Source organism: Apodemus sylvaticus, chromosome 14 (assembly GCF_947179515.1).
Source record: "Apodemus sylvaticus chromosome 14, mApoSyl1.1, whole genome shotgun sequence".
Lineage (NCBI taxonomy): Eukaryota > Metazoa > Chordata > Mammalia > Rodentia > Muridae > Apodemus > Apodemus sylvaticus.
Window position 1 is genome coordinate 29,255,617 of NC_067485.1, and position 24,676 is coordinate 29,280,292.

General features: G+C 44.4%; 1 protein-coding gene across 10 annotated transcripts in view; it reads right to left on the reverse strand.

Annotated features, from left to right (window-relative positions):
• Rreb1 (ras responsive element binding protein 1) overlaps window positions 1–24,676 on the reverse strand; it is a 178,313-nt gene that overhangs the window by 25,475 nt on the left and 128,162 nt on the right. For all 10 annotated transcript variants that reach the window (XM_052157469.1, XM_052157470.1, XM_052157473.1 and 7 more), the window contains exons 6-8: window positions 23,855–24,018; window positions 4,343–4,481; window positions 3,577–3,713 (exon numbers count right to left, since the gene is read on the reverse strand). In XM_052157469.1, coding sequence (XP_052013429.1) covers window positions 3,577–3,713; window positions 4,343–4,481; window positions 23,855–24,018 — 440 coding nt within the window. The remainder of the gene's footprint in view (window positions 1–3,576; window positions 3,714–4,342; window positions 4,482–23,854; window positions 24,019–24,676) is intronic.

The following is a 24,676-nucleotide window of genomic DNA, read 5'->3' on the forward strand; positions in this document are numbered from 1 at the left end:
CTTTCTCTGACCTTGCACCCCCTTTTTTTCTAACCAACCCCTGACTCCCACCACAGACATCCCTGTTTTAGTCTAGACTGGTCAAATGCCTCACATTGTCACAAGGAGGACTCCATTATTTGTTGGATATATTTTAACTAAAATAATGTTAAAATTACTCATTACCCAGTCTCCTTTAATCAAGGAACCACCTAGGATTACACAGTAACTTGGACCAAGTGTGCCTTTGGCAGCTCCTTCACCAACACGGCGACCATCCAGTTACACAGCTCCCTCTCTGGAAGGCATCACTGCCTCTGGCTTGTCTTTTAACCTGCTCCGTGGGCTGATGGCCCCTGGCATGGGACTGGTTTTCATTGAGACGGGGCATGACTAAACAATAAGCCTAGATTTCGATTACTAAACATAAGACGAGAAAATAAAAAGTACCATTAATAATTGTATACTGACTGTAAGTATTGCATGCGATACTTTCTCCTTAGGGGTGCAGACTGAATCCCAGGCCTCATAAACACTGAGCATGTGTGTGCTCCACCCTGAGATGACACTGCCAAGCCCCCTTTCACTTTAAACTGTGCAACTAGACGTCAAGTGACACGTGAGTCACGACGTTCACCTGTTGCTTCCAGCTTGCTAAGCTTCCAGCGGTGCAGCCTGTCCTGCTGCTCTGCCCTAAGGACAAAGCAAGACATCCGAGCCAGCCGCTCTTCCCTCCCGTGCACTTAGCCCGAGCACTGTTCCTCACCGACAGCTCTGAAGGCCACTGCCTGGGATGCTTCTGTTCAGCTCTCTTCTCTGCCCTATCACCCCTCACCCCTCGCCCTTCACCCAGGAAGAACGGGAATCTCCTAGTGGCAGCCGCAGCTCTTAGTCTTCCTTTTGTTTGATGCCAGAATCTTGTTATTTTGAAACTCGGCAGTGAGCAGGAGAAAAGACTCAGCATATACAGAGGTTCCCACTGCCAACACTTTCTTAAGGGACACGGGCACCTCGCCAACTTGGGTCGGAGGGGAGGGAGTGGGACGAGGGCAGAAGAAAGAAACCAACAGCTGTTTTAAGTTACAGACTCTGGTTCTAAACTGGTAGCATCCCACTGTGGCTCTCCGCCTTTGGGATTTGAAAATGGAGTTGGTGTCTATTTTAGTTCTGGGTTAACAAGCAGTCTCTCCCATCAGCTACTGTCATAAAGTGCCACCCTGGCTAGGCCCCTCCTGGCCCAGGCCCGGCCCCAAGGCTTCCTCTGGTAGTAGGCTATTATGTGGAAGCTGATCAGAGAGGAGAAAGGGGGAATTAACGATGTTCTATAATCAACTCCTTTCAGGTTTCAAAAGCCAGCCCCATCTGGCCTCACCATAGTTACTAGATAAAGCCATGAAGCCTGGGGCTGGTAAGTTCTCTGGGCTCACGAGCCACCAAGCCACCTCTTCTTAGGGCTGTCCTTGGCGAGCTGTTGTGGGGTTGGTGGGATGAATGAATACTGCCTAAAGCGGCTAACTCCATCCAGTGCTAAGTGACCTCTGCAGCTAACCCCTCACCAAACGGTGTCATCAACAAGTAGGTGGGGAAACTGACTGGTTAACAGGACAGGACAGTGAAGGTTCAAGCTCAAAGGTAATCTGTCTACCATGGCCAAGACAGCTCTGCCCATGATGGGCCCATGCCCCAATGGGGTTCCCACCTCCATTTTCTCTGCAGAAGGAGGATTTCCAAGCCAGCATTTCAGAGAGGGAGACCTAGTCTTCCCTTATCAGGGCCACACCATGTTGTACAGACTCAGGTGCCTGGAAATCACAAGAACCAAGTCATTTTCCTGTATGATGGAATTACCAGGAAAAGCAAAAGCAGGTTGGTCCTACAATAGAATCTGATCACAAAATAAAATACGAAGTGAGATTAAACAGTCACAGGGGCATTGCATTCATGGCTGTGTGGCAGGGAGAATCAAGGTTCTATGTGCTGTTCAGGGCTCTTCACACTCTTTGTGACGCTTATGTCATTTACTGCTCACTGTTCAGAGCTCCACATTCAAGGATGCTGTGGGGAATGGACCTATGAAGTTAAGTTCCCGGCGATGCACGAGGTGCATGCCTTTAATCCTAGGTACTCTAGGGGCAAAGGGGGCAGATTTCTGTGCATTCAGGGCCAGCCTAGTATACATAGTGAGTTCCAGGACAGTTGAGAGATCTTGTCTCAACAATCAAATGATTTCTGAATTTCTCAGACTCAGTGGTAGGTGACAAGAGGAAGAGCTATTTCTTGGTAGATAAAAGTCCAGGGAAATATTTATAATTGGAAAGGACTGGGAGAGAAGATAGGCATTCGTGATCTTGCTCTATTTCAACGTGAATGGGGAAACCAGAGATACAGATGCAGCTGACGGGAGCCACATGTGACCAGGGACAGGCTTGGGTGCAGGACAGCCAGGACATTCCTGGCATCTCTCTGGATTGGGACCTTTTCTCCTCACAGAAACAGGAGTTGGAATCACAATGGACACTGGCCGGCCTATCAGCCACTGTCTTCAGATCAGAAAGTTCCATCCATGTACTATAGCACTTCAGTGCTTCACGCTTTAACCTCTACAAAAGTTCTTCTTCCCATTCCAGTGAAGACCTGTCATAAAACTGACATAAGGGAACTCAGACAGACACCCAATCCTGTACTCCCAAGATGTCCTCTAAAAGTTTGACACAGGAGCCCACCCTATGCAGTTAGATGAATCTTCAGCTACCCACTTGAGCAGAGGTTCCCCCATGTAGCCGTCTATTCTTTATACTGCTTAAAATATATGGAACATATAAACTGCAGCAATTCTGTAGGGAAATATTCTAACTCCTTTTGTACACCAAGAATACAGGAGCTTTTTTCTTTTATCTTTGGTTGATGAGTTACAAGAGAAGTTAGACAAACACAGAGGAGTGTTCCCCTCTCTATCACTGCTATAAAAAAAAATCATACTACCATGCATAGTTTTCAGTCCCTTGAAGCTGAGGATCAGAAATACGGTTGTTAAAGACCACCCGAGGCTAATGGAGCAGAACAAGCACCAAGCACTTACTCTGTGTAACAGGCGTTCCCATTTGTATGCAGAGAACTCTCACCTACAATGCTTCAGGTTTCTGCACTATACATCTAGTTCAGTTTAAGCACTTCTGAGCACTTGGTACATGTCAGTGACGTGCTGGAAATATGAAATGCATGGACTATGTCTATATAGACCACTTATCCATGTGTAGCAAGCAATCAGTTGGGATGACAACACTTTTTGCAAAAGAAATATGTCTGATAAACAGCAGTACCCTGTGACAGGAGACCACCAGTGCCTGGAGACTCAAGGGACACCAGGAAGAGCGGGCGAGCAGAGTGCAGTGGACATAGCCACAGCTACAGCCATCCTCACTTACAATCTCACCTTTTCCCCAGACCACATAGTTCCTAAGTGCCTTACCAATGTCCTCGTGAACTAGCTCAGTGGCTGGAGCAACATGGTGGAGTGACATTAAGGGATGTCATATGCCAGAAGAAACAGTAACAAGTAATTTCCCAGATCACAGGTATAGTTCATATTTTCCCTACCTTAATGGGTTATCTGAATGGGTCTCCATGTGGGTCTCCAGTCCGTACTTGCAAACAAACTCCTTGAAACACACTGGGCAGTGAAAGATTTCATCGGTCATCTTGTCCAAATCACCCGAATGCCCATCTTCTACCATCTTAGGAAAAAGCATAGAGTGGCATCACCAGGGGGGGCTCCCACATAGGTTGCTTTAGAACAAAGCCTAACATTGGTCTAGAAAGTTCTAAAAAGTATGTTCTTCACTCGGTACAAAGATATGACTATCGATTCATCCAAACATCCATCTACCCATCTATCTATCATCCATTCAACCATCCATCCACCCACCCATCCATTCCACCCATCTGTCCATCCATCCATCTACTCTATTCAGGTAACACTACTACTGTACTTCCACCCTCCCGTTTACCCACCCATTCCTCAGTCCTCTCATCTAATTAACAAGTTCATAGGAACATCTATCTACAGAGCATTAGGAATAAACACAAGGACAAAAGAAGTCCCTAACGCTGATGAAACTTCCACTTCAGATACACAGAAAATGTAAAATAGCATGGTAACAACTTTGGGAATTCGTCATTTTATCTATGTACTAAGTGGGACTTCTATAGAGAAAGCACACACAGGTGTTTTGCAGAGACAGTTTAAGAAAACAGTGCAGGAAACACAGGTCCAGGATTGATTTCTTCCAAGCACTGATAATAAAGGCATTTCTGCCAGAAGTCAAACAATGGGGCGTGTCTGTGCTATATAAACTCAGAAGACCTTTTTAGCTGGTCCTGGGTCTTCTGACTCTGCATCGTGACTCAGTTTCCTTTTGGAGGACAACCGCCTACGCTTCAGAGGGGATGGAGGGGCTGCAGCTGTAGTGCTGTTGGTATCCTTCTCATGAATCTTCATATGTCTAGAAGGAAGACACACACAGAAAATGTGATTTGACAACCACAACACAACCCCCAGTCTTCCCCCCCCCCATATTAGACACAGGCAGGGGTCCCATCAGTCACCATTATCATTCTCAAGTGTTGGGGATGGAGGCCATTGCCCCTACTCTCTAGGGCATGTGTTCCCTCCTTGAATACTACCACACCCAGGAACTTCACTAGGTAAGAATGGCATTTCTATAGTGCCTCTGGTCTTTGTAAAAAGTCTAGCGTCTCCTTCAAGCTCTTCCAAGCACAGACCAATGACGTCCTGATTTGATGTTGGAAAACATTCACAAATTTGACTGGCATTAATAAGATGGAAGCAAACTATCAGGTGATCCGCTGTACTTGGACAGAAAGCTTAGTTTAGGTCATGCAAGTGTATATTATAAGAATGCCCAGGTTCTTCAATCATTCCACTAGATCATACACCAAGCCTCAGTTCTGAACTAGCCCCTACCTTCCACCTAACAGTTGTATTGTCATTTTCTCTCTATGGAAGCATCTGGGATTGTCAAATTGGAAGTGTGCTCACAGAGCACATGACCAGAGAGCTTAAGACCTACATGGATTAATAACAGAACATGAAACCATCCAGTTAGCACAATGTGTGCATTATATGTTGTAACTCTTATTATATGTTGTAATTCTTCTACAGAACTAGGGTACACACAACGAGAAGCACTATAAGTAGTATGTATGTGTCAGTTCCAAAAGAGGTATCTGATGAGTGACCAATGTATGTGGCCTTCTTTTATGAAGTTTTCAAGCAACACTCTCAGGAAAGGTCCTAAGACATACAGACTAGAATGGCATTAGATCTCAAAAAGAAAAAAAAAATCCTTATAACACAAAAAGTTTCACTTTGCTAATGATCACCACCAGTACCATAAGAATAGAGGCTAAACTGTAGAATTTAGGTATACAGATGTAGGTTTTACAAATAATTATGTTAAAGGATGATTTTACTTAAGATGTCCAAATCCTTCCTGATCCTGGCTGCCAGGGGCTGAAGACAGAACCGGGGCTCTGTGGGTACTAGTAAAGAACTCTCCACCACTGAGATGACAAGCAATTGTTCCTATTGTTCATTTTCACGGGGCTGGAGTTGAAGCTAGGGCCTCACACATGCTAGCAAGTGCTCTACAGTGGAACTTCATCCACATCTGTTCAATTTTTTTTTTCTTTTTCTTCCTGAGACAGGGCCTCCCTGTCTCTGGCTGCTCACTCACTCTGCAGTGCACGCAGCCCTGGAATCTGTGATCCTTCTGCCTCAGTCTCCGGTTAACTGGGATGACATGCTGGCACCATTAGGCCCAGTTCCGAGAAGTTCATAAAGTGGGGAAAAGCCTTTCTCATGCTCTGTCCTCCTCACGAGGAAAAGCAGCTTAGCCCACACTTCTCAGAGGCCATCTCAAAGGGGAGCGGCTGAGTGTGAAGAGGCCAGTTTGTGACTCAGCGGCAGGCCACATGTAGGGGTTGAACACAAAGACCTAAGGTGCTGGGGATGCCTTTTCTTACACTCAGCCCCCTTTCCTACAAGGGAGATGCTGCAGAGAGGCGGGGATTGTTCTCCCTGCCTCACACTTATACTCTGGAATTAGAACCTCCTGTCTAGACTGCAGCTACCACAGCCATCTGCTGAAAGGCTGCTGAAGAGAGAGATCCCTGGTTTTTGAGAACGGAGAGCAGAGGCCTTGAGGATAGAAGGCGTGAAGCTAAAACTGTTCTTTTTGAGGGAATTAGTGTGATGGGGCAGAAGGATCTAAAACATCTAGTGAGAGAAAATAGGCAAAAATTACAATCAGGCCATTGTCCCATAATCCCTTGCTCAGGCTGTAAGGAAGGATGCTTTACTAGTTCTTGGATGCCTTAAGCCATAAGAGAGTGAAAAGACCCAAATAGCTCTGTTCTAAGTACCACACTGACTGTGATTCAGAGAGACTATCTTTCCTTTTGCTGCTTTTGAGCCTGGGTCACACTTCTGTGGCTATGGCTAGCCTGGACTTCACCATGTAGAACAGGTCAGCCTCGAAATCAGAGATGCACACTACACTGGGTTTTGGGACCATTATACCTTGCTAAATCATCTCTTTTTAATATCAACATTTATATGTGAAAGGGGCCAAGTTGGTAAATTTCTTTTTGATATTTGTTGCGTGAATAACCTCAATTTAAGAAATGTTAAATTTTGAAAAAAAAAATCTAGCATTCGAAAAACGTATTTGTAAGGGATATCAGTCTGGTCTTATGCCCAAAGATGGTAAAAGTACAAGAAATCAATCCGAGAATGATGGCTGTAAGCACTGGCCCATTTCAGGTTGTATATTGTTAATCCTGATACAAACACACATGGAAATACAAGGCAAACCTGTATTCTTTTGCCCTTGCGTTTCATGAGAGAAACTTATTTTCACAGCAGATAGGAAGGAGGGTCTGGAACCAATATCTAGTGAGGGGCTCATGAGAACACTCTTTTTAACCGACTGTGTCTATTCTACAGATGGAACAGTTCTGGTGCCATGGCCTCCCAGTCAGAATGAGCTACAGTATAACCAATAGGACGTCATGGTCTTCCTACTAAGTAAGACAGCTTCTAGAGGCCACATGAGGTAGTCAGCTCTGTTCTGGATCCCCTGCTGGAAACTCAGGACCATAATTTGAACCCGGGCACTTCCTTACTGGTTTCTTGTGGTGCAAGGCAGAATAGCAGATATCAAACAGTTGGCAAATTCCAACAGGAGATGGAGGATGGTAAGGGGCCCAGAGGTCAGGCACAGAATACTCCCTATCTCCAGTCTCAATGAAGGAATTAAAAAGAGTGTTCTCATGAGCAACATGACAATATACAACCTGAAATGGGCCCGAACCTTCTTACTAGTCTCACACCTTTAACTGCAGGAGTGCTAAGGGCACAGAGCAGGGGCAGCAGGTCAGAGCAAGGTTCTATGACACATAGAGGCTGCATGGCAGAGCAATTCATTCTACTCTCACAGTCATGCTGGAACGTTGGATTCAAAACCCAAGGACAGTTTCCATCCAGGTGAGAGGAAAGCTCCGGTTGCTGGCCACAGTATGGGGGAGTTCCTGCTCTGTTCTGCTAGCCGCACAATGACACTGGTGGTAGGAGGAGAACTGGAGATCTCAAGTCAGTCACCAGCCAATAGCTTCAGAAAAGTGTCCCCTGGCTTTGCTTCCATAGCCTCCAGAGGCAGGAATGACAACTCCAGCTGTACACATCCTTCTGAAGGCGCTTAGGACATGCGTGGGCCATCCCATAAGACAGTAATGGCCTTTTCCTATCAGCTTGGCATGACAGCAAGGACGGGCAGGGAAGATAAAAATCTTATTTCCCGTCCTTGAAAGGCCAGAGTCTTGTTTTCTTCCTAGATTTTGTGCACTCCACCTGCACATGCAGCATATGAAGTGCCTCCCCATCTAAGCAGATCACAGGGTGCACACCCCAGTTTCACCTGCATGCTTCCGGCCACAGGGCTTTCTCTCCCCTCACCAGCTGTTCTCAGTGGAAAGATCTGTCTTCGCCACACCAACCTGAGCTTCCTCTCTTGTTTAAGTGGCCCTTTGTCCTCAGAGGCAACACGGTGACAATTTACATTATTTCCCACAGCACAGGAGGATTACAGCATGAGCATCTTTCAAGTTCTCTCTTCATAACTAAAACACTGTAGCCCACCAATACTGCACACAAGTCTGAAGAATCATAGAGTCTCAGTACTGTTGTGTGCTAGACATACTATCTTTCCTCCTATCTTCCTGCTATTCATTCTCACAGAGGACAAGCATAATTTCTAAAACAGATAATATCATACTCTCTTGTCTTGGGGTTTCTATTGCTACAACAAAAACACCATGACCAAAAATCAAGTTGTGGAGCAAAGGGATTATTCTGCTTACGTTTCCAGATCATAGTCCTTTATTGGAGGAAGTCAGGATAGGACCTCAAGCAGGGCTGAAACCTGGAGGCCGCAGCTGATACAGAGTCCATGGGGAAGGGGAGTGCTATTTTTTGGCTCACTTCCCATGGCTTGCTCTGCCCGCTTTCTTATAGAATTCAGGACACTAGCCACGAATGGCACCACCCACAGTGGGCTGGGTCCCCCTTGGTCACTAATTGAGAAAATGTTTACAGCTGGATCTCATGGAGACATTTTCTCAACTGGGCTGATTCCTCTCTGATGATTCTGACTTGTGTCAGGTTGACACATAAAACCATCCATAACATCTTTCCTGCTTAAATTCTTCTAATTTGTAATTATTCTTAGAATTAAATGTGACAGTCACCTACTTCCTGAGGCTCAATGGTAGACATCCTAGCCTTTTCTTTATTTTTGTTTTTGTTTTATTTGTTTGTTTGTTTTTTGGATTTGGTGTTTTTGTGATAGGGTTTCTCTGTATAGCCCTGGCTGTCCTCGAACTCAGAAATCCCCCTGCCTCTGCCTCCCAGAGTGCTGGGATTACAGGTGTGCGCCGCTGCCACGGCCCGGTGATTCTAGCCTTTTCATTCAAGGTTCTTAAAAGGAAGTTTAGCACATCCAGGGCACCCTAAACTCAACCAGTAAGCTCCCGCTTTGGCAGCCTGGGCATTTCCATCCCTTCTAATTAGGAAGTTGTACCCCAGAGCATTCTGGGTCTGGCTTCAGCTACCTAGGTTTGGCATCATGCAATTCCTCTTACCGTCTTATGGCTACCTCTGTAGATGTTCAACCTTGCTACCCAGTTTCAAAGCTAAAATGTATTCAACCTTCCTGGCCGTGACAAGATCATTTAGCCATGTGAACCACCCATAAGAATGCTGCGGACATCACTGCTAAACCATAGTTAATTCGTAAGTAAGTTGAGGAAGACAGATGGCAGCCTAGGCTCTAAAATGCACCCCTCCAAGCTCTTGACATCTTTTCCAAATACAGGGATTTTTGCTGATATTTCCCCAGCTTACATATTATCTAGGCCTGAGTAGCAATCAGGACCTCAGAACATCTGAGTGTGGACTGCCAGGGCCGTGGAGTAGTGATGAAATGTAAGTATTAGATCCTGATTTCTAATTCAGGGACAGATCAGTGCCACATGGAAACTTCTTACAACTACAAACCCTCACACCCTAGCCCTAAACACAGAGGCTTGGAGGCATGGCCAGTCCATCTGGGCTATCACAGGCTTTGCAAGTGACACTGAAGATGTAAATGTGACACGTAGGATACCCTACTCAAATTCCTTAGCCCTTAACACTGCCTTCAGACTGTGTTAAAATCAGACCAGGATGTGGACAGTTTTTGGATGTATTATATCTCTCAGGCCATCTTCCAGCAAGGGGGTATAAATTCTTTAAGGAAGCTGGGAATGTAGCTTTCTTAAAATACTTTTCAACAGTTTTAAATAGAACCCAAACTAAGGATTTACGCGGTTAAGTGGCACTCATTAAGCCTCCCATAGCTAATTTACATCAGAAGGGTAGTGCTCAGGAGAGAGCTGGACATCTCCAGTGTTTGTTAGCTTTTAAGACTTAATTTCCTCATAGGCATATGAGTGGAGGGGCTGAAGCATTTGATAGTCTAAGCAAGTGGCATTACAAGAAAGGTCACCCCATCAGTACACAGAGCTCTACAGAGTCAACTTTACACTACTCAAGTTAACTGGTTCAAACAGGTTCCTGGTAACCTGATGATAGTAGATCCGTCCCATTTACCATTTACCTGGTGCTAGCTTTTCTTACCCTCCACACAGGACCTTGTGATAAGCAGTGACTAACTCTACGGAGCATCTCAGCACTACAACCTACATTTCTGACTGTAGAAAAGCATGTCTCTACAAAGATTTGTGTTTGCTTTTGTAACAAATGCCTAGGGAAGGAGTTTAGGGAGGAATGCTGCTAGTGATGCTTGGGATGTCAGTCAAGCTCTGTGAGGGGTAGAGGGGGACGGAGCATGCAGGCAGATAGGAGACAGCTGGGAGAGGAACAGTAAGACCGTCTCAGTGTGCCCCACCTGTTACGGCAATGCTACCTCCTTACTAGAAGGTGTTGTTCATGTTCAGTCATGCTTGTCCAAAAGGCAGGTCACATCAGCCATGCTAGGGTGTGGAGGAAGATCTGATGATGTGTAAGCCACTGTGCTGACTGACCCAGCAGCAGCATTCTCAGAAACATCTAGGAGTCAGCAGGGCATGAGGTAAAAACCTTCTTTCTGTCTGCAGGCTCTCTGTGGGAATGTCTGGGCTGGCTGCTCCCAAGGCATCTCTGTGCTTGGGTAAGGTGCCTTACACATAGAAAACCCACCCACCACTGTCCAGGTAGAGTTCATGTCCTCTCACAGGACAATGTAGCCCCATGGAGACTAAAACAAAGTGAAACTCTGACCCTCAGTCCTAAGATTGAACTGTATTCATTCCGACGTCCCTTGCAGGAGGGACCTGTAGAAAACACATCTTCCATTTCAGGCAATTTCTTTGCTAAGCTAAACTGCCCCACTTGCCTTAACTTCCCCCTTTGTAGCCTGCAGTCCATGTACGCACGCATAGGCAGTCTTGTCTTGAAATGAGTCTCAGGTGATGGGGCCCCAAATGAAGTCACTACTTTCAAAGTAGCCTCCTTGGCTCAGAGCCATCACCTCTGTGGGAAGGCACTGCCAGCTTCACCACAGAGAGAGACTGTCTGCGGCAAGAGCTAAAATAACAGTGTCAAACCAAGCCCAAGCCTATGTTTCATGGTAGAAGGGACCGTTCAAGTCACAGAGACCATTTGTCACCTCAGCCTGGCAGGAGGTTCTTCTTAGGTTTCTGAAAGATGTCAGAACCTCCTCATTTACTCATCTTCCTTTGTGGAGGAGGAAGAGATAACCATCTTCATAGCAAGCCAACAATGAATCAATGGCTGCCACTCCTTCCAGAAGAGGAACAAGAAACTCTTAGGTTGGGCCCTTCAAGATGGTCACCTAATGCCCAACAGGAAAAAATGGAGGGCACTATTGTGGGTGGAGGGGAAAGAGCTCAGTAGTAGAGAGAGGTCTCCACCACCTGGGGACACCTTGTACCATTCAGGACCAGGAGAAGCATCTGAGGAAGGAGAAATCTGGCCCTGGAAGATGATGAATGAGCTCAGAGAATCATCACCCACAAAACCACCAGGGCTCCTTCTCCAGGACCGTGGTACTTGGAGCTGCTTTTTATCTGAAATGGGGCAGGTGTGCAGGGCAGATGGCCTCTGCTTTCCACAGACGACACAATTAAATGCCATGCTTTGAGGGAAGAGCCTCGCTGTTCTAATTCGGCCACCCGAGGAGGGAGGGGGCCTCAGAAGAGCAGGATATAATCTTGGCCCTCAGTTTTCTCACCTGAGAGCTGGCAGCGGCTCCCCCAGAGTGAGGCTGGTTACATAAACACGGAACCTAAGAATGAACTCCTGACACCCTCTGAGCCCATTATGAAACAGAATCTGACCGAGAAAATATAAAATCTGAACTGAAGGCCAATAACCCCCCATTGTAGGATCCCAGAACCCTCAAAGCAGTAAAGAACAGTTGGGGGTGGGGAGAGGGGGAGGGAGAGGCACAGACACCAGAGGAGAGATTCCATGCCACAAACACACAGGCAAAGGTTTCCTTCCCTGCTGCTGGCTCATTTCCTCACTGAGGTGGGTGAGGGGAATAGCTGTTGCCTTCCTTAACAAATCAGAAAACTGCTGTGGAGTGGGCGCGCGCTTCAGTGTTTGCTAGCACCAGCTTGCACAGCCCAAACAGGTTGGACTGGCTGGATATTTAAACAAAGGTAGAAAGCCTTGGGAAGTACAGCCAGCACACTTGCAGGTCTCCATCTGTGATCCAGAGCTGGAAACCAGAATCCTACCTCATGTTGCTAATTTCGCATTATAAAACTGAACAGGACACACACTCATGGTCTGGGCCAACGACCCAGTTGAAGAGACTGTGTCAGAGTCTCAATTCTCATCCTGCTCCAAACACTCCTACCCCTTCCTTGCCGGCTGTGACCTGGCTCTCAGTTCTCATAGCCTCTGGGCTCTTTGAGTGTGGTGAGCTCGATGCTCTGGGGTTCAATGCCTTCCACTAGTTTCACCTATGATGATTAAGCTTTTGAAATATTTTAACAAAATATGTCAAAAACATCACACTGCCTGCATCTCAGAGAAAACTTTGGTATTTATTTCATTTCCAAAAGATGAATAGATAAACATTCCTACTGCCAGAACAGAAGAAAGGTTGTTAAAAATATTAGCATCCAGCCAGCCAAGTGATAAAGGGTCACGGACCAAATCATGAATTTGAGAAGCAGGCACTGGGCGAAGAGGCCCGACTGCTATTTAACACCCTGTGCACGGACAGTTTTATGAGCTCTTTCCCTCCCTTCGAACTCACTGAACTCCAACTGGTCTTTCAGAAAGAAATAAAAAATAAGCACCGGGCACAAGTACACTTTTAAATTATTCTATTGAAAATAAAACTATAGTGATCCTTTAAAAGTATAATAGATAAAGAAAAACCACAGCAAAAGAGAAAACACAATCTCTAAACGCCTACTCAAGAGACTCAATTGCTGTGAGCTAGCATCTGCTCTGATGTATTCTCGTGCATTTTATCTTATTTGAATATTAAAATCAAGCGATAGGCCACTCTTGCCTACTCTTTTTCAGAGAATAATAGTAGTGTTCCAAAACTTGCAGATTTCTAAAATACAAAGTCAAAGCACTGAAAGGAGCCACAGAATGTCATGTAAGAGCTCAATGCAAATCCACACCCACTCTACATATAAATAAGAAGCAGAAAAGATGCCTTGAGATGGCAATGGGTTTGCATGGTTTAAGATGGAGACTTGGGCATCTAGCACTTAGCTTCCCTGCAATACACTGTTCCACCCTTAGGTTCTCAGGATATAGCCTGTTGCCCCATTTTAAAGATCTTTCTTCTTTTTGCAAAACCATGAGCTGATCTGGCATGCAGAAGAGAATGCTGGGCTAAATAGCTTAAGGGAAGATATATGGGGACCAGTGGTTAAGCACCTAATGTGAGCCATTTTGGCCATTCCATGGGGACCCCTTTAACAGAAACCCAGAAGGGAAGGAAGACTGATGAAAGGCTATAGAAGTAGTCCAGAAACTGTCACCCTTATCAAAACCCTCAGACCTGAGTCTCAGACCTGGTCACTGAGATGCCAGTAAAGGTGGAAAAAGTTTTAAATATAACCAAGTAAGAAAGCTATCTGTTGAAAGCTTAATAATATAATTAGGAAGAAATTGTTAACTTAAAGACATTCTTCTATGGCGAACACATTGATAAATATCATTGTCAAGGGAAAACAATAGGTCACAGAATCACGTGGACTCTCAATAGGTCACAAAGCATATTAAGGGGGAGTAAGCCAGGATTAGAATATACAAAGACTTTTGTTTTTTCTTCTCCCCTGGTTAGAAGTTTCAATCTTTAAAAAAAGGCCTTTAAACTGTAGCAGAGGTGTGTTTACTTCAATATAAAATATTAGACATGCTGATGACAATACTATCACCATAATACTACTGCTTATCGAATACTCAACATATATATTATATATATACACACGTACATATATTTTTACATATATAATATACACACATGTACATGTGTGTGTGATGCATATGCATTTACATATACTCAGCGCTGCTAATATTCTGTTGTGTATACATAATTAAAACCTCATGTGAAACACTTGGTAACCTCAGTAGAGCACTGCATGTAAGATAACAGAATATTCATGTGTGTGCTCTTTGTTTGTTTTATTCTGAGCCAGGGTCCAACTCTGAAGCCCAGATTGATGTACAACTCTGAGCTCCTCTGATTTAGCCTCTGCTGCTGAGATTACAGGTGCACACACCACTCTGCCCAGCTATCTATGTGCACTCTTCTATGTGGAATTAAAGATGTCCAGTTCCTTCAAGCAACTCCCTTTTAACTGATCTTGTTTCCTCAAAATGGTTACTTTATTGTAAATGACTTTTAAAAAGTTTTTTTCCCTTTTAGAACTATGTCAAGGTCAGGTGCCTATAGTTGTTGCTAATCGGGAGGTTAGGGCAGAGGGATAACTGGAGTCTAGGTGTTTGGGGACAGGCTGGGTGGCAAAGCAAAACCATATCTCAAACAAACAAGCTCAGGCAGGGGATATTTATAGGGAAACAAGACTTTACAATCTGTTCTCGGTGGAATGACCCACAGGTTTTTGTCCTGGAACTAATTTCTTGCCCGATGCCTTCCTTCCACAGAGGACTGTGGTGGCAGAGGGAACAGGTAACTGAGATGAGATTGGCTGAGCCTTTGCATGCTTCCCCCCACACTTGAGAGCAGCAGGTGGCAGGATTCGTTACAGGCTGTCCTAAGAAACTCAATATGACTACGGGAGAATTTCTTGGGGCTCTTCCTCTTGGTGGGGACGGAGCGGCAAGAAGTGACTGTCCTCTTGTAGACCCTGGCTCACCTCTGCTCCTTTTCTTGCATAGTGCTGACCCCTGTTCCAGATAGCTGGGTGTGGCTGTACAAGCCATTGGCGGGCTTAGCTCAAGCATAGGAGAGAAGCTAAGTCCAGAGCCTCTGTGGTCTCTTCACCTCGGACTAGGGCACGTTTCTGTGTAGCTCAGATTTTCTTCAAGTATAATGGAACACATAGGCCTCCCTTCCTGAAGACCATCTGCTATCTAGCGTATCCTCGGGGTCAAACCTCATGTGCATCCCATAAGTTCTTAGCAGCTAGACGATGCTCTGGGATTTCCCTTTTCACAGCTCTATGACTGTCAAATGAGAATGCATCCATGTTTTTCAGAGTAAGTAGAAGTCTCGAGAGCACTCATCTGAGTCTTCAGCATCTTTTAAAGCCTAATAAACATCTGCAATTCTTTATAGCTTAAAGTATGGGACAGGAAGAGCAAAGTGGGATTGAGTTTTCCTCTCTGCAAAGGCAATTATGGCCTTCAGGGTTTTACTTTTTACAATTTTTAAAAAAGAGTAGTCATTTTACAGACATTTCAAACAAGATCTGACCCCATCTTCTCTTTCAAGAGACTACCCATAACAGTTTAGTATGCTAGTTTACTGTGTTTATTTCACTAATAGAACAATTTTACAGATAAAGGACTGAGCAGCTTTAAACCAAGATAACCAACACACTCATAAAACAAGTAGTGGCCAAAAAGAGTGAAGTCCTTCCTTAAAGGCCCCTCATTTCTTCACGGCTGTGCAGCTGGAGGCTTTCTGGAACAGCCTTTGCAAGTTGCAGAGCTTGGTGCCCTTTCCCCTACATTAGCCTCACCTGGAGGGTATGTTCTGGCTTGGTTTCCCAAGTTTAACTTCTAAGGCATGCACTGTTTAATCCAAATTTTCAACATGAGAGCATCTGATAAAGTGTTTCGGAAAGTCAGAGGCTGGGACATAGTGATGGTTGTGTAAATTATTTTCTGTACTTGCTCATAAACTAAGCTATGGGTTTGGAATAGGGTATTTCCAGGGAGCTGGGAAGAAGATTTAGTTGATACCTGTTTGCTGGACAAGAGCAGGCTCTGAGTTTGGGTTCTCAGCATCAACAGAATCACCAGTGCTGAGGAGACAGTGGCAGGCATGTCTCTGGAGCTTGCTGGCTGGGCCAGATAGCCGATTGGACTGGTGAACTCCAGGTTCATTGAGATCCGTTTCAAAAACTAAGCTAAAGAGCCAGTCAGATACGGAAGAAGTACCTGACAATCTTGGGTCTCTACCAGCTTATATAAAAATACATAAGAATAAGCACCCCCTGTCCCCTTCCCCCCCCACACACTTGACATTTCCAAACTACAGCAACATGAGAACTTAGGGGATAGGAACAATATATGACAATACTTCATTCAAAAACTCTTACCTAAGCTTTCTCCAAATATCTTTCCTCTCTCTACCTTGAGTGTTTACATAGAACATTATGTTGGGTGTCCGACTATGCATATGTAGTATTAGTACCTGGGGGGCGGGTCCAGGAAGATGGTACAAGCCCTAGAAACCTGGATAGCATACTTCAATGAGTAACTGACTCACACATCCACACACAAAACAAACCATGTAAATTTACTCAGTGTAATTAAAGTGTATGAAACACAGGCTCTGTGGCTGCTGCGAAGCAACTGTCAATGTGAAGACCCATAACAGTTTAGCATGCTAGCTCACTGTGTTTATTTTACTAATGTAACAATCACACAGATAAAAGCTGAGCAGCCTTAAAAGGAGGTTAACCAACACATTCATAAAACAGCAAGTGGCCAAAGAAGAGAGAAGTATTCCATTAAAGGCACCTCAATATCCACTAAGAATACCCTGAACCCCGGATCCTTAGAGTTTGTGTTGTGATCTTGTCACCCCCCACACCACCCTGAGTGACAGCAGCAAAAAATTCCTGGAATGGAGCCTAGACCTGTCTTAAAAGGCAACCACCGGAAGGTCAGAGTTCACCTGCAAGGCCTATGTGTGCGTGGAGGCACACTGCACAGACAGCCTTCAGAGCGGAAGGTGAAGGAAGGGTCCTCAGTGACACTGTATCCTTTCCTCTCATCTTCAGAGAATGGAACTCTACAGAAAAATGTTTGCTAAATACAGGTAATGACAACACCTGAGAAACCCAAAGGAGATCAGGCCCTGTCAGAGATTACAGGAAATTTGTGCTCATCAAGAGAGAGAGTGATAATCAGATCACATGGTCATGGCAAGGGAAACTGCTTAAGGCCAGTCATAAACACAAGTGTCAGTACGGTAGCACACCACATTGATAGCCTGTAACCTGAGAGGCTAGATCAGAAGAAATTAGTTTAAGACTGGCTTTGATGACAGCCAGTCCCTATCTTAAAGCAAAAATCAAACTGCTTTTTGGATGGAACTGAGATACTTAGACGGGGGTCACTGGTATCCAGGGAAGCCGCTGTGTAGGTCCTATGGTAGTCTATTTCAGTGTCAATTCTGGGAACCCCACAAAGGAGCTTCTGGTATTATTCAACCCTAGTAGGTGCCAAAGACCTTGGGAAGCAACAGCAGGGAAATGTGGGAAAGCACTCTAATCAACAAAGACCAAAGTCTCAGTCGATTGCTTCCTTCTAGCCATGGTTATCAGAACTTCGGTATCATCCCTGTTTTAATTCCTACACATATCCCAGGGTGGTTGTGGCTCCTGATGAGTGTTGCTCAGGTATGTGCTTAAGAGAGGTCCCAGGTCACCACCAAAGTCTCAGATCCCGGAATGGATCCTCCAAGGCAAATACATCTAACTCTACTCTGATACATTTTAATAATTTTTTCCCCAAAAGATATAGCTTTGCTAACAAAAGAAGGTGATAATGACATTGTGATTGGTTAGTGTACTGGCTAGTTTTGTGTGTCAACTTGACACAGGCTGGAGTTATCACAGAGAAAGGAGCTTCAGTTGGGGAAGTGCCTCCATGAGATCCAGCTGTGGGGCATTTTCTCAATTAGTGATCAGGTGGGAAGGGCCCCTTGTGGGTGGTACTACCTTTGGGCTGGTTTTCTTGGGTTCTATAAGAAAGCAGGCTGAGCAAGCCAGGGAAAGCAAGCCAGTAAGGAACATCCCTCCATGGCCTCGGCATCAGCTCCTGCTTCCAACCCTGCTTGAGTTCCAGTCCTGACTTCCTTTAGTGATGAACGGAAGCGTGGAACTGTAAGCTCAATAAACCCTTTCCTCCCCAACTTGCTTCTTGGTCATGATGTTTGTGCAGGAATAGAAACCCTGACTAAGACAAATTGGTACCAGAAGTGGGGTATTCCTGTGACAACCTGACCATGTTTTAGGGAGGACTGCGGAAGTTCTTTGGAACTTTGAGCTAGAAAAGCCATTAGAATATTAAGAGCTCAGTGGAAAGTTCTGTAGGAGCTTGGAAGACAATGTTAAGAACAGTGCAAAAGATGGATGCCTGGCTTGTGAAATATCAGAGAGAATATTAAAGACTCTTACAGTGGCCATGTTTTGATTGTGAAGATTCTGTGGTTTTGGTTAGCTGGGGCTGAAGAATTGGCTGTGAGTAACAAGATACCAGAACCACTAAAGCAAACCTTTGTGTTACTGGGACTATTGATGCTGGTTAGCTGGAGCTAAGAAATTAGCAGTGATTAAGAAGAGACCAGCATCACTGAGATGAAATATTCTTGGAAGTGTTTTCTGAGAGCACAGAGAGTATAGCATGTTCCAGAGATAGCCACAGTTGTATTTTGTGCTGTGGTTGGATTTGGTACTGTGTAAGAGTCACCCAGATGGTACTGGTTTTGAAGGCATGAAGGGGTCATGAAGAGCAGCTGAGGCTCTTGGCACAGTGAGAGGCCACAGAAGGCCATTGGTGAAGGTGCAGCCTCAGTTGCAATTGATGGCCCAGGACTTGAAGGGGTCATGCATAGGAGCAGAGGCTTGTCATTATGAAGAGAGCCTGTGGGAGGCTATTGGTGAAGCCTAATTACAGTAGAAGTCAGCAGTGTTTTGGAGATGCCAGTGCCATGTGATGACCACCAAGAACAGCGGCAGCAGTGGTGTACAAGCAGCTGGAGCCTAGAAGACAAGCTGTGTGCTACAAAGGGCAGAGCTGGAGAAGTGACCCATGCCCTTGTGAGTTGGATCCCAGACATTGAACCATTGGAGTTTGAGTTTTGCTTTTGGTTGTGACTGTGCCCTGATATATTTCCTTCTCGAAGGAAGAAAGTATTTTAGTGGAGCCCACAGTTAAAGGACTTTGAATTTTTGAAAGACTTTGAATATTGGACATTTTAAGGTGATTGAATTTTTAATATGTAAAGACTGTGGAACTTTTAAAGTAATTTAGATCTTGGGGATGAATAAGAAAGTAAGGATTGAGGCTTAATAGTGATGTGTTTGTGTGTCAAGTTGACAAGGGGTCAATTGTACTGGCTAGTTTTGTGTGTCAACTTGACACAGGCTGGAGTTATCACAGAGAAAGGAGCTTCAGTTGGGGAAGTGCCTCCATGAGATCCAGCTGTGAGACATTTTCTCAATTAGTGATCAGGTGGGAAGGGCCCCTTGTGGGTGGTACCACCTTTGGGCTGGTGTTCTTGAGTTCTGTAAGAAAGCAGGCTGAACAAGCCAGGGGAAGCAAGCCAGTAAGGAACATCCCTCCATGGCCTCTGCATCAGCTCCTGCTTCCAACCCTGCTTGAGTTCCAGTCCTGACTTCCTTTGGTGATGAACAGCAATGCAGAAGTGTAATCTGAATAAACCCTTTCCTCAACTACTTGCTTCTTGGTCATGATGTTTGTTCAGGAATAGAAACCCTGACTAAGACAGTTAGCAAAACTCAAATATTCTTTTAACCCATCATTTACAAATTTTGGCAGAAAAGACAAAATAAATGTAATATTTGACATTAAATCAGTAATGGTGAGAAATCTGGGAAGGGACATCTGTAGGCTAGAACAGCATATTCCTAAATAAGCAGACATCAGAAGAAATCATGAGATAAATTAGAAAAAATATGGAGGTAAATGGCAAAGAAAATACAGTATACAAAACGTATTCATCCACCTGACATGGTGGCAACTGCCTTTAATCCTAGGCAGAGATAGTTGGAGTTCAAGGCCAGCCTGCCCTACATAGTTCTAGGAAAGCAAGACTTCCTCCCCTGAACCCCCCACCCACCCATAGTATGGAAATGTAGTTATTACTGCCAGTATTAAAAATACCTTCAGGTCCACAAGCTAATCCTATACCTGACTACACCTGGAGAAGGAAAGCAGAGCCTAGAGCGGGAGGAAAGGTGAACAATGCAAAGAGGGAAACTGAGTCAAGGAAAGCAGAACTAGGGAGAGACAGCGCTGGGTTCAGGGAACCTGCTGCTCTGGTGGAATTCCAGGCCCAGTTCTCAGCGGCTATACACTGGCTCACAGGTGCACTAGAGTCCCACGGGCATCCAAATGCCTCCTGGCTGCCACAGGCTATGATGGCACAACCATGGCACACATAACACTCATGCCACAAACACATGAATTAACAAAATAAATAAACAATAACAAAAAAGAAAAGAGTTTAGTTATTAAAGTATTGGACCTCATAACAATAAAAACATTACAAGGGAAGCCTGCATGGCAGATGCTTTGACTACTGAGATGAAATGGTCAGGATTCCTGCAGAATGTAGCCAAGAAAATCAACTCAGAAAGAAATGGGAAATCTCAACAGATTTATAATGAGTTAATAGATTGGCTGCTAATCTGACAAAAATCACACAAAAAGAAAAACTCAGGTGTGGTTTCTAATGAACTTATAAAAAAATAAAACCAAACCAACCAACCAACCAAACAACCAACCAAACAACAACAACTTGTCAGGGCATTTTCCAAAAGAGAAAAGAATGCTTCTGATAGTAATTCTGACAGGAAACGCACACAGCACAAGAAAACCACACAATGGCATCTATTATGAGCACAGCCCTAACCTGTTATCAAAATACTAGTCAACCAAGTCTGTCACCATTAGAAATGCTAATATCCAAGAGACTCAGTTGACCTATAGAATAGTACAGGATTGAATGACAGAAAACAAACACAGATGCAGACAAAATTCATTAACAAAATAATCGAACACTCATGATAAAAACCATCGAACAGATGTGGAATAGAGATAAGTAAGCTTCCTTCAACTGGTAAATTTCATTTAAGATAACAGACCCACAACAAGCACCATAATGGAGTAGGGCTTCAAGGGGAATGCTTTCTTCCTAAGATGAGAAAGAAGACAATGATGTCTACAGACTTCCATTTAGAATTGTACTAAGGGTCTGGCGCACCCCAAGTGATAAGACAGGAAATCAGTGATACCCAGAATGGAAAGGAGAGCGAATCCATCTCTACAGTCAATTGGGAGTAGAAAATCTTAAGGAATCTACTAAATAACTCTAAGGACGAAGAAAGACGCCTAGAGAGCGTGCAGGGAACCCGATCAACTGTTCAGAGGCAGGAACAGTGCTGCGTGAAGCTCAGCGATGGACCACGCCCCTAGGGCTGGAGTCCCGGGTTTCTTTTTTTTTTTTTTTTTTGGATTTGGTTTTTCTGTTTTTTGTTTGTTTTTTTGAGACAGGGTTTCTCTGCATAGCCCTGGCTGTCCTGGAACTCACTCTGTAGACCAGGCAGGCCTCGACCGCAGAAATCTGCCTGCCTCTGCCTCCCAGAGTGCTGGGATTACAGGCGTGCGCCACCACTGCCCAGGATGATTCCTAGTTATAAAGAAAAAATAAGCAAAAAGGTGGAAATAGATGAAAACTGACTCAGGATGAAGGTATCCCTACAACAATTGTTGCTGCTCTTTTTGAAAAAAAAAATTGACCATCTGTTCTTAAATTCCATACAGGGCAGAGATACAACTCAGTAACTTGCCCAGCATATCTGAGGCCCCAGTATACCTCAAAACAAAAGAAACAAAACCAAATTATCCAGATAGAAATGCAGACAAGTCAGATTAATCAAAACACGTCTGAATCCAGACATTAAGGTACATGCTTTTGATCCAGAGCCCAGAAGCAGGTAGATAAGAATTTGAGGTCAGCCTGGTCTAGGCCTAGGCCAGCCAAGGCTACATAGTTGAGACCCTGCCTCAATAAAAAACATAAACAATTCAAAAAAATTTTTTGGAAAAGGATTTTAGTTGAAAGACCCACATTCCTTATTGAAGACTCATCTAAAAAAAAAAATCAAAATAACCAACACACTCTGATAATGGTCTTAGGCTGGGTACACAGATCAATGGATAAGAATGAAAAGTACACCTATGAATTTTGAAAAGAGTAACAAGATAATTCAATGCAGAAAAGAATTGTTGAGTGGATGAAAAGAGGAGACACATAGGGCAGGGTTTCACTGACACACTGCCAGACACATCCCTTGTCAAAACAGTAACTATGTCTGATAAGATTTCATCAGAGACATGATCTCAAAATCAGAAACAACTGGGTCAGGATCAGAGATGTACAATGGAGAGTTCCAGCCATCGGCACTGAGGCCAGTGTCAAGCTGCCCGCACAGAGCGGGCCCTATTCTGTAGGACAGGGAAGTCATCTCTGAGAGGAGCAGAAGGACAGCAAATATGAGATGGACAGAGGAGGCAGGATAACAAAAGGAACAGGTTTAAACAGAAGTCAGTGACATTACCGGCCAACATAGTGGTAAATGGTACAGTAAGGTACAGTGTATAATAATGTGTTAATGTAAAGTGACAATACAAAGTAGTGTAGGTGTATTAAACAGACCCAAGGTTCCACTTCTTGCTTTGATACCCAATTAACAGGGGTGGAGAGTATAGCAGTACACTTTATAATATTGAGGCCTGTACTAGACAAAATAAATACCTACACACATAAAATAAAATAAATAAAATTATAAAATACTTTCATGAGGTACACCTCACTTCTGGAAGCTTAGACAAGAGTCACCAGTGGTAAATTATTGCAGCATTACTTAGACACCAGATAACAGTAGGTACTATTTACTGAAGCTTGCCGTGAGCCTGGAACTATTTGCTAATTTCATACCTTCTAATCCGCACCCTAAACCAACTAAGTGGACTGGATTGAGAAATTTACAAACATCAGGAGAGATGTGGATTCTGGTGTGTTACTGACTGTGAGAATGTGACAAGTTTGAGTCGCTTCTCCATTCCTAAAATGTTCTTAAAACGTTTGCATTTTTAAAAAGAGAGAGAACAGTTAATAGCTGTTTCTGCTCTCACTGCTTGAAACACATGCTAACTCCACAACACATATTCCCATTGCTTCTCTCATGGTGTAAATCCACCTCCATTTGCTGTCTCACTCCTGAGTGAGCACCATTCCTGTAACTTCCTGTCATTTATCAGATGTTCTTACACCCTGTTTTCTCTCCTTTCTGAAGCTTCAGAAGCAGGCCACTTAACTATTCATAGGCTCCAGAATTCCCCACCCACCTCAAAGAAAAATCTTTGTGGCAAATCTGGTAGGCACATGAAGGCACGTTTAAACTGAAAATCTGTATCCATGATGCTTCTTTGTCCTAAGGGTGCTTCTGTGTGTTGTGAGCTGCCCACCTCTACCTTTCTAACAAAGGAAAACTCCTAGTGGCACAGGGGAAATAAGGCTGTTCCACCCCAAAGAGCCCAAGGGCCAAAGGTTTAGCCTGGCCAATGCCTCTGATACACTGAAATGGCGTGAGTAAATAAGAAAAATGATCTCAGATTTTTCTCTATGGGAAATAGGAAAACCAACCAACCAAACAAACAAAATCCAAACAAATAAAAACCCTCTGAAGTTTTTAGGCAAGTCTAAATGGCTCAATGGAGCAGTCAGCTCCCCAATCATAGGACAGCACCCACCTGTGCATGTTCCCATTGGTGGTGAAAGACTGACCGCACACCGTACACTTGTAAGGCCTCTCGCCAGAGTGCACCAGCATGTGACGATCCAGGGAGCTGGCAGAGCTCAGTGACTTCCCACAGATGCTGCATGAGTGGTCAGCTCCTCCAGTGTCTGTGTTGTGCTGCAGAAAGCAACCATGGAGAAGATGGTAATGGAAATACAGATCTGGCATTCCAAAAAAACACCAGTAAAGTTTCTCCATCTCCCAACTCCCGCATCCACCCTCCAGGTTTCTTTTTAAGTGTCCTTGAAAGAGCCGAAGGCATTAGAAGCTGAGTATCTGATTATTTTGTTGTATTATCTTACACTTACATGCAAAACTCAGAGCTAGTCTTTGCAGGTCCACGGGTTAGACTAACATATATATTATGAACTCCCCTAGGCAGAAGGAGTCTTAACTATACAGCTAATACGAGAAATAGGATGCTCACACTGGGAGGCCACAGTCCCTCCTCCAGTTTGAAGAGCTAGGCTGGTTGTTAGAGAACAGAAACCTGAAGGAGGTGGTTCATGCTTCTGAAACATGAGAAGGAACATCTCTAGCCACATCCACATTTGCTCAGTGACTCGCTGTAGTCACTGTTTAGCAGCCTCTTATGATTTTAATGCATCATAATTCCCACTGTTCTCACTGTCACCAGCACTTTGTCATAAACCAGCAATGCCATAATGGGACAAAGACATATCCTATGATAAGGGAAAAAGGCCCCCAAGTCCAGGAACTCCTCGGTTGCAGGAAGTACACTGGTACCATTCAAATAAAGGGCAGGAATGGACAT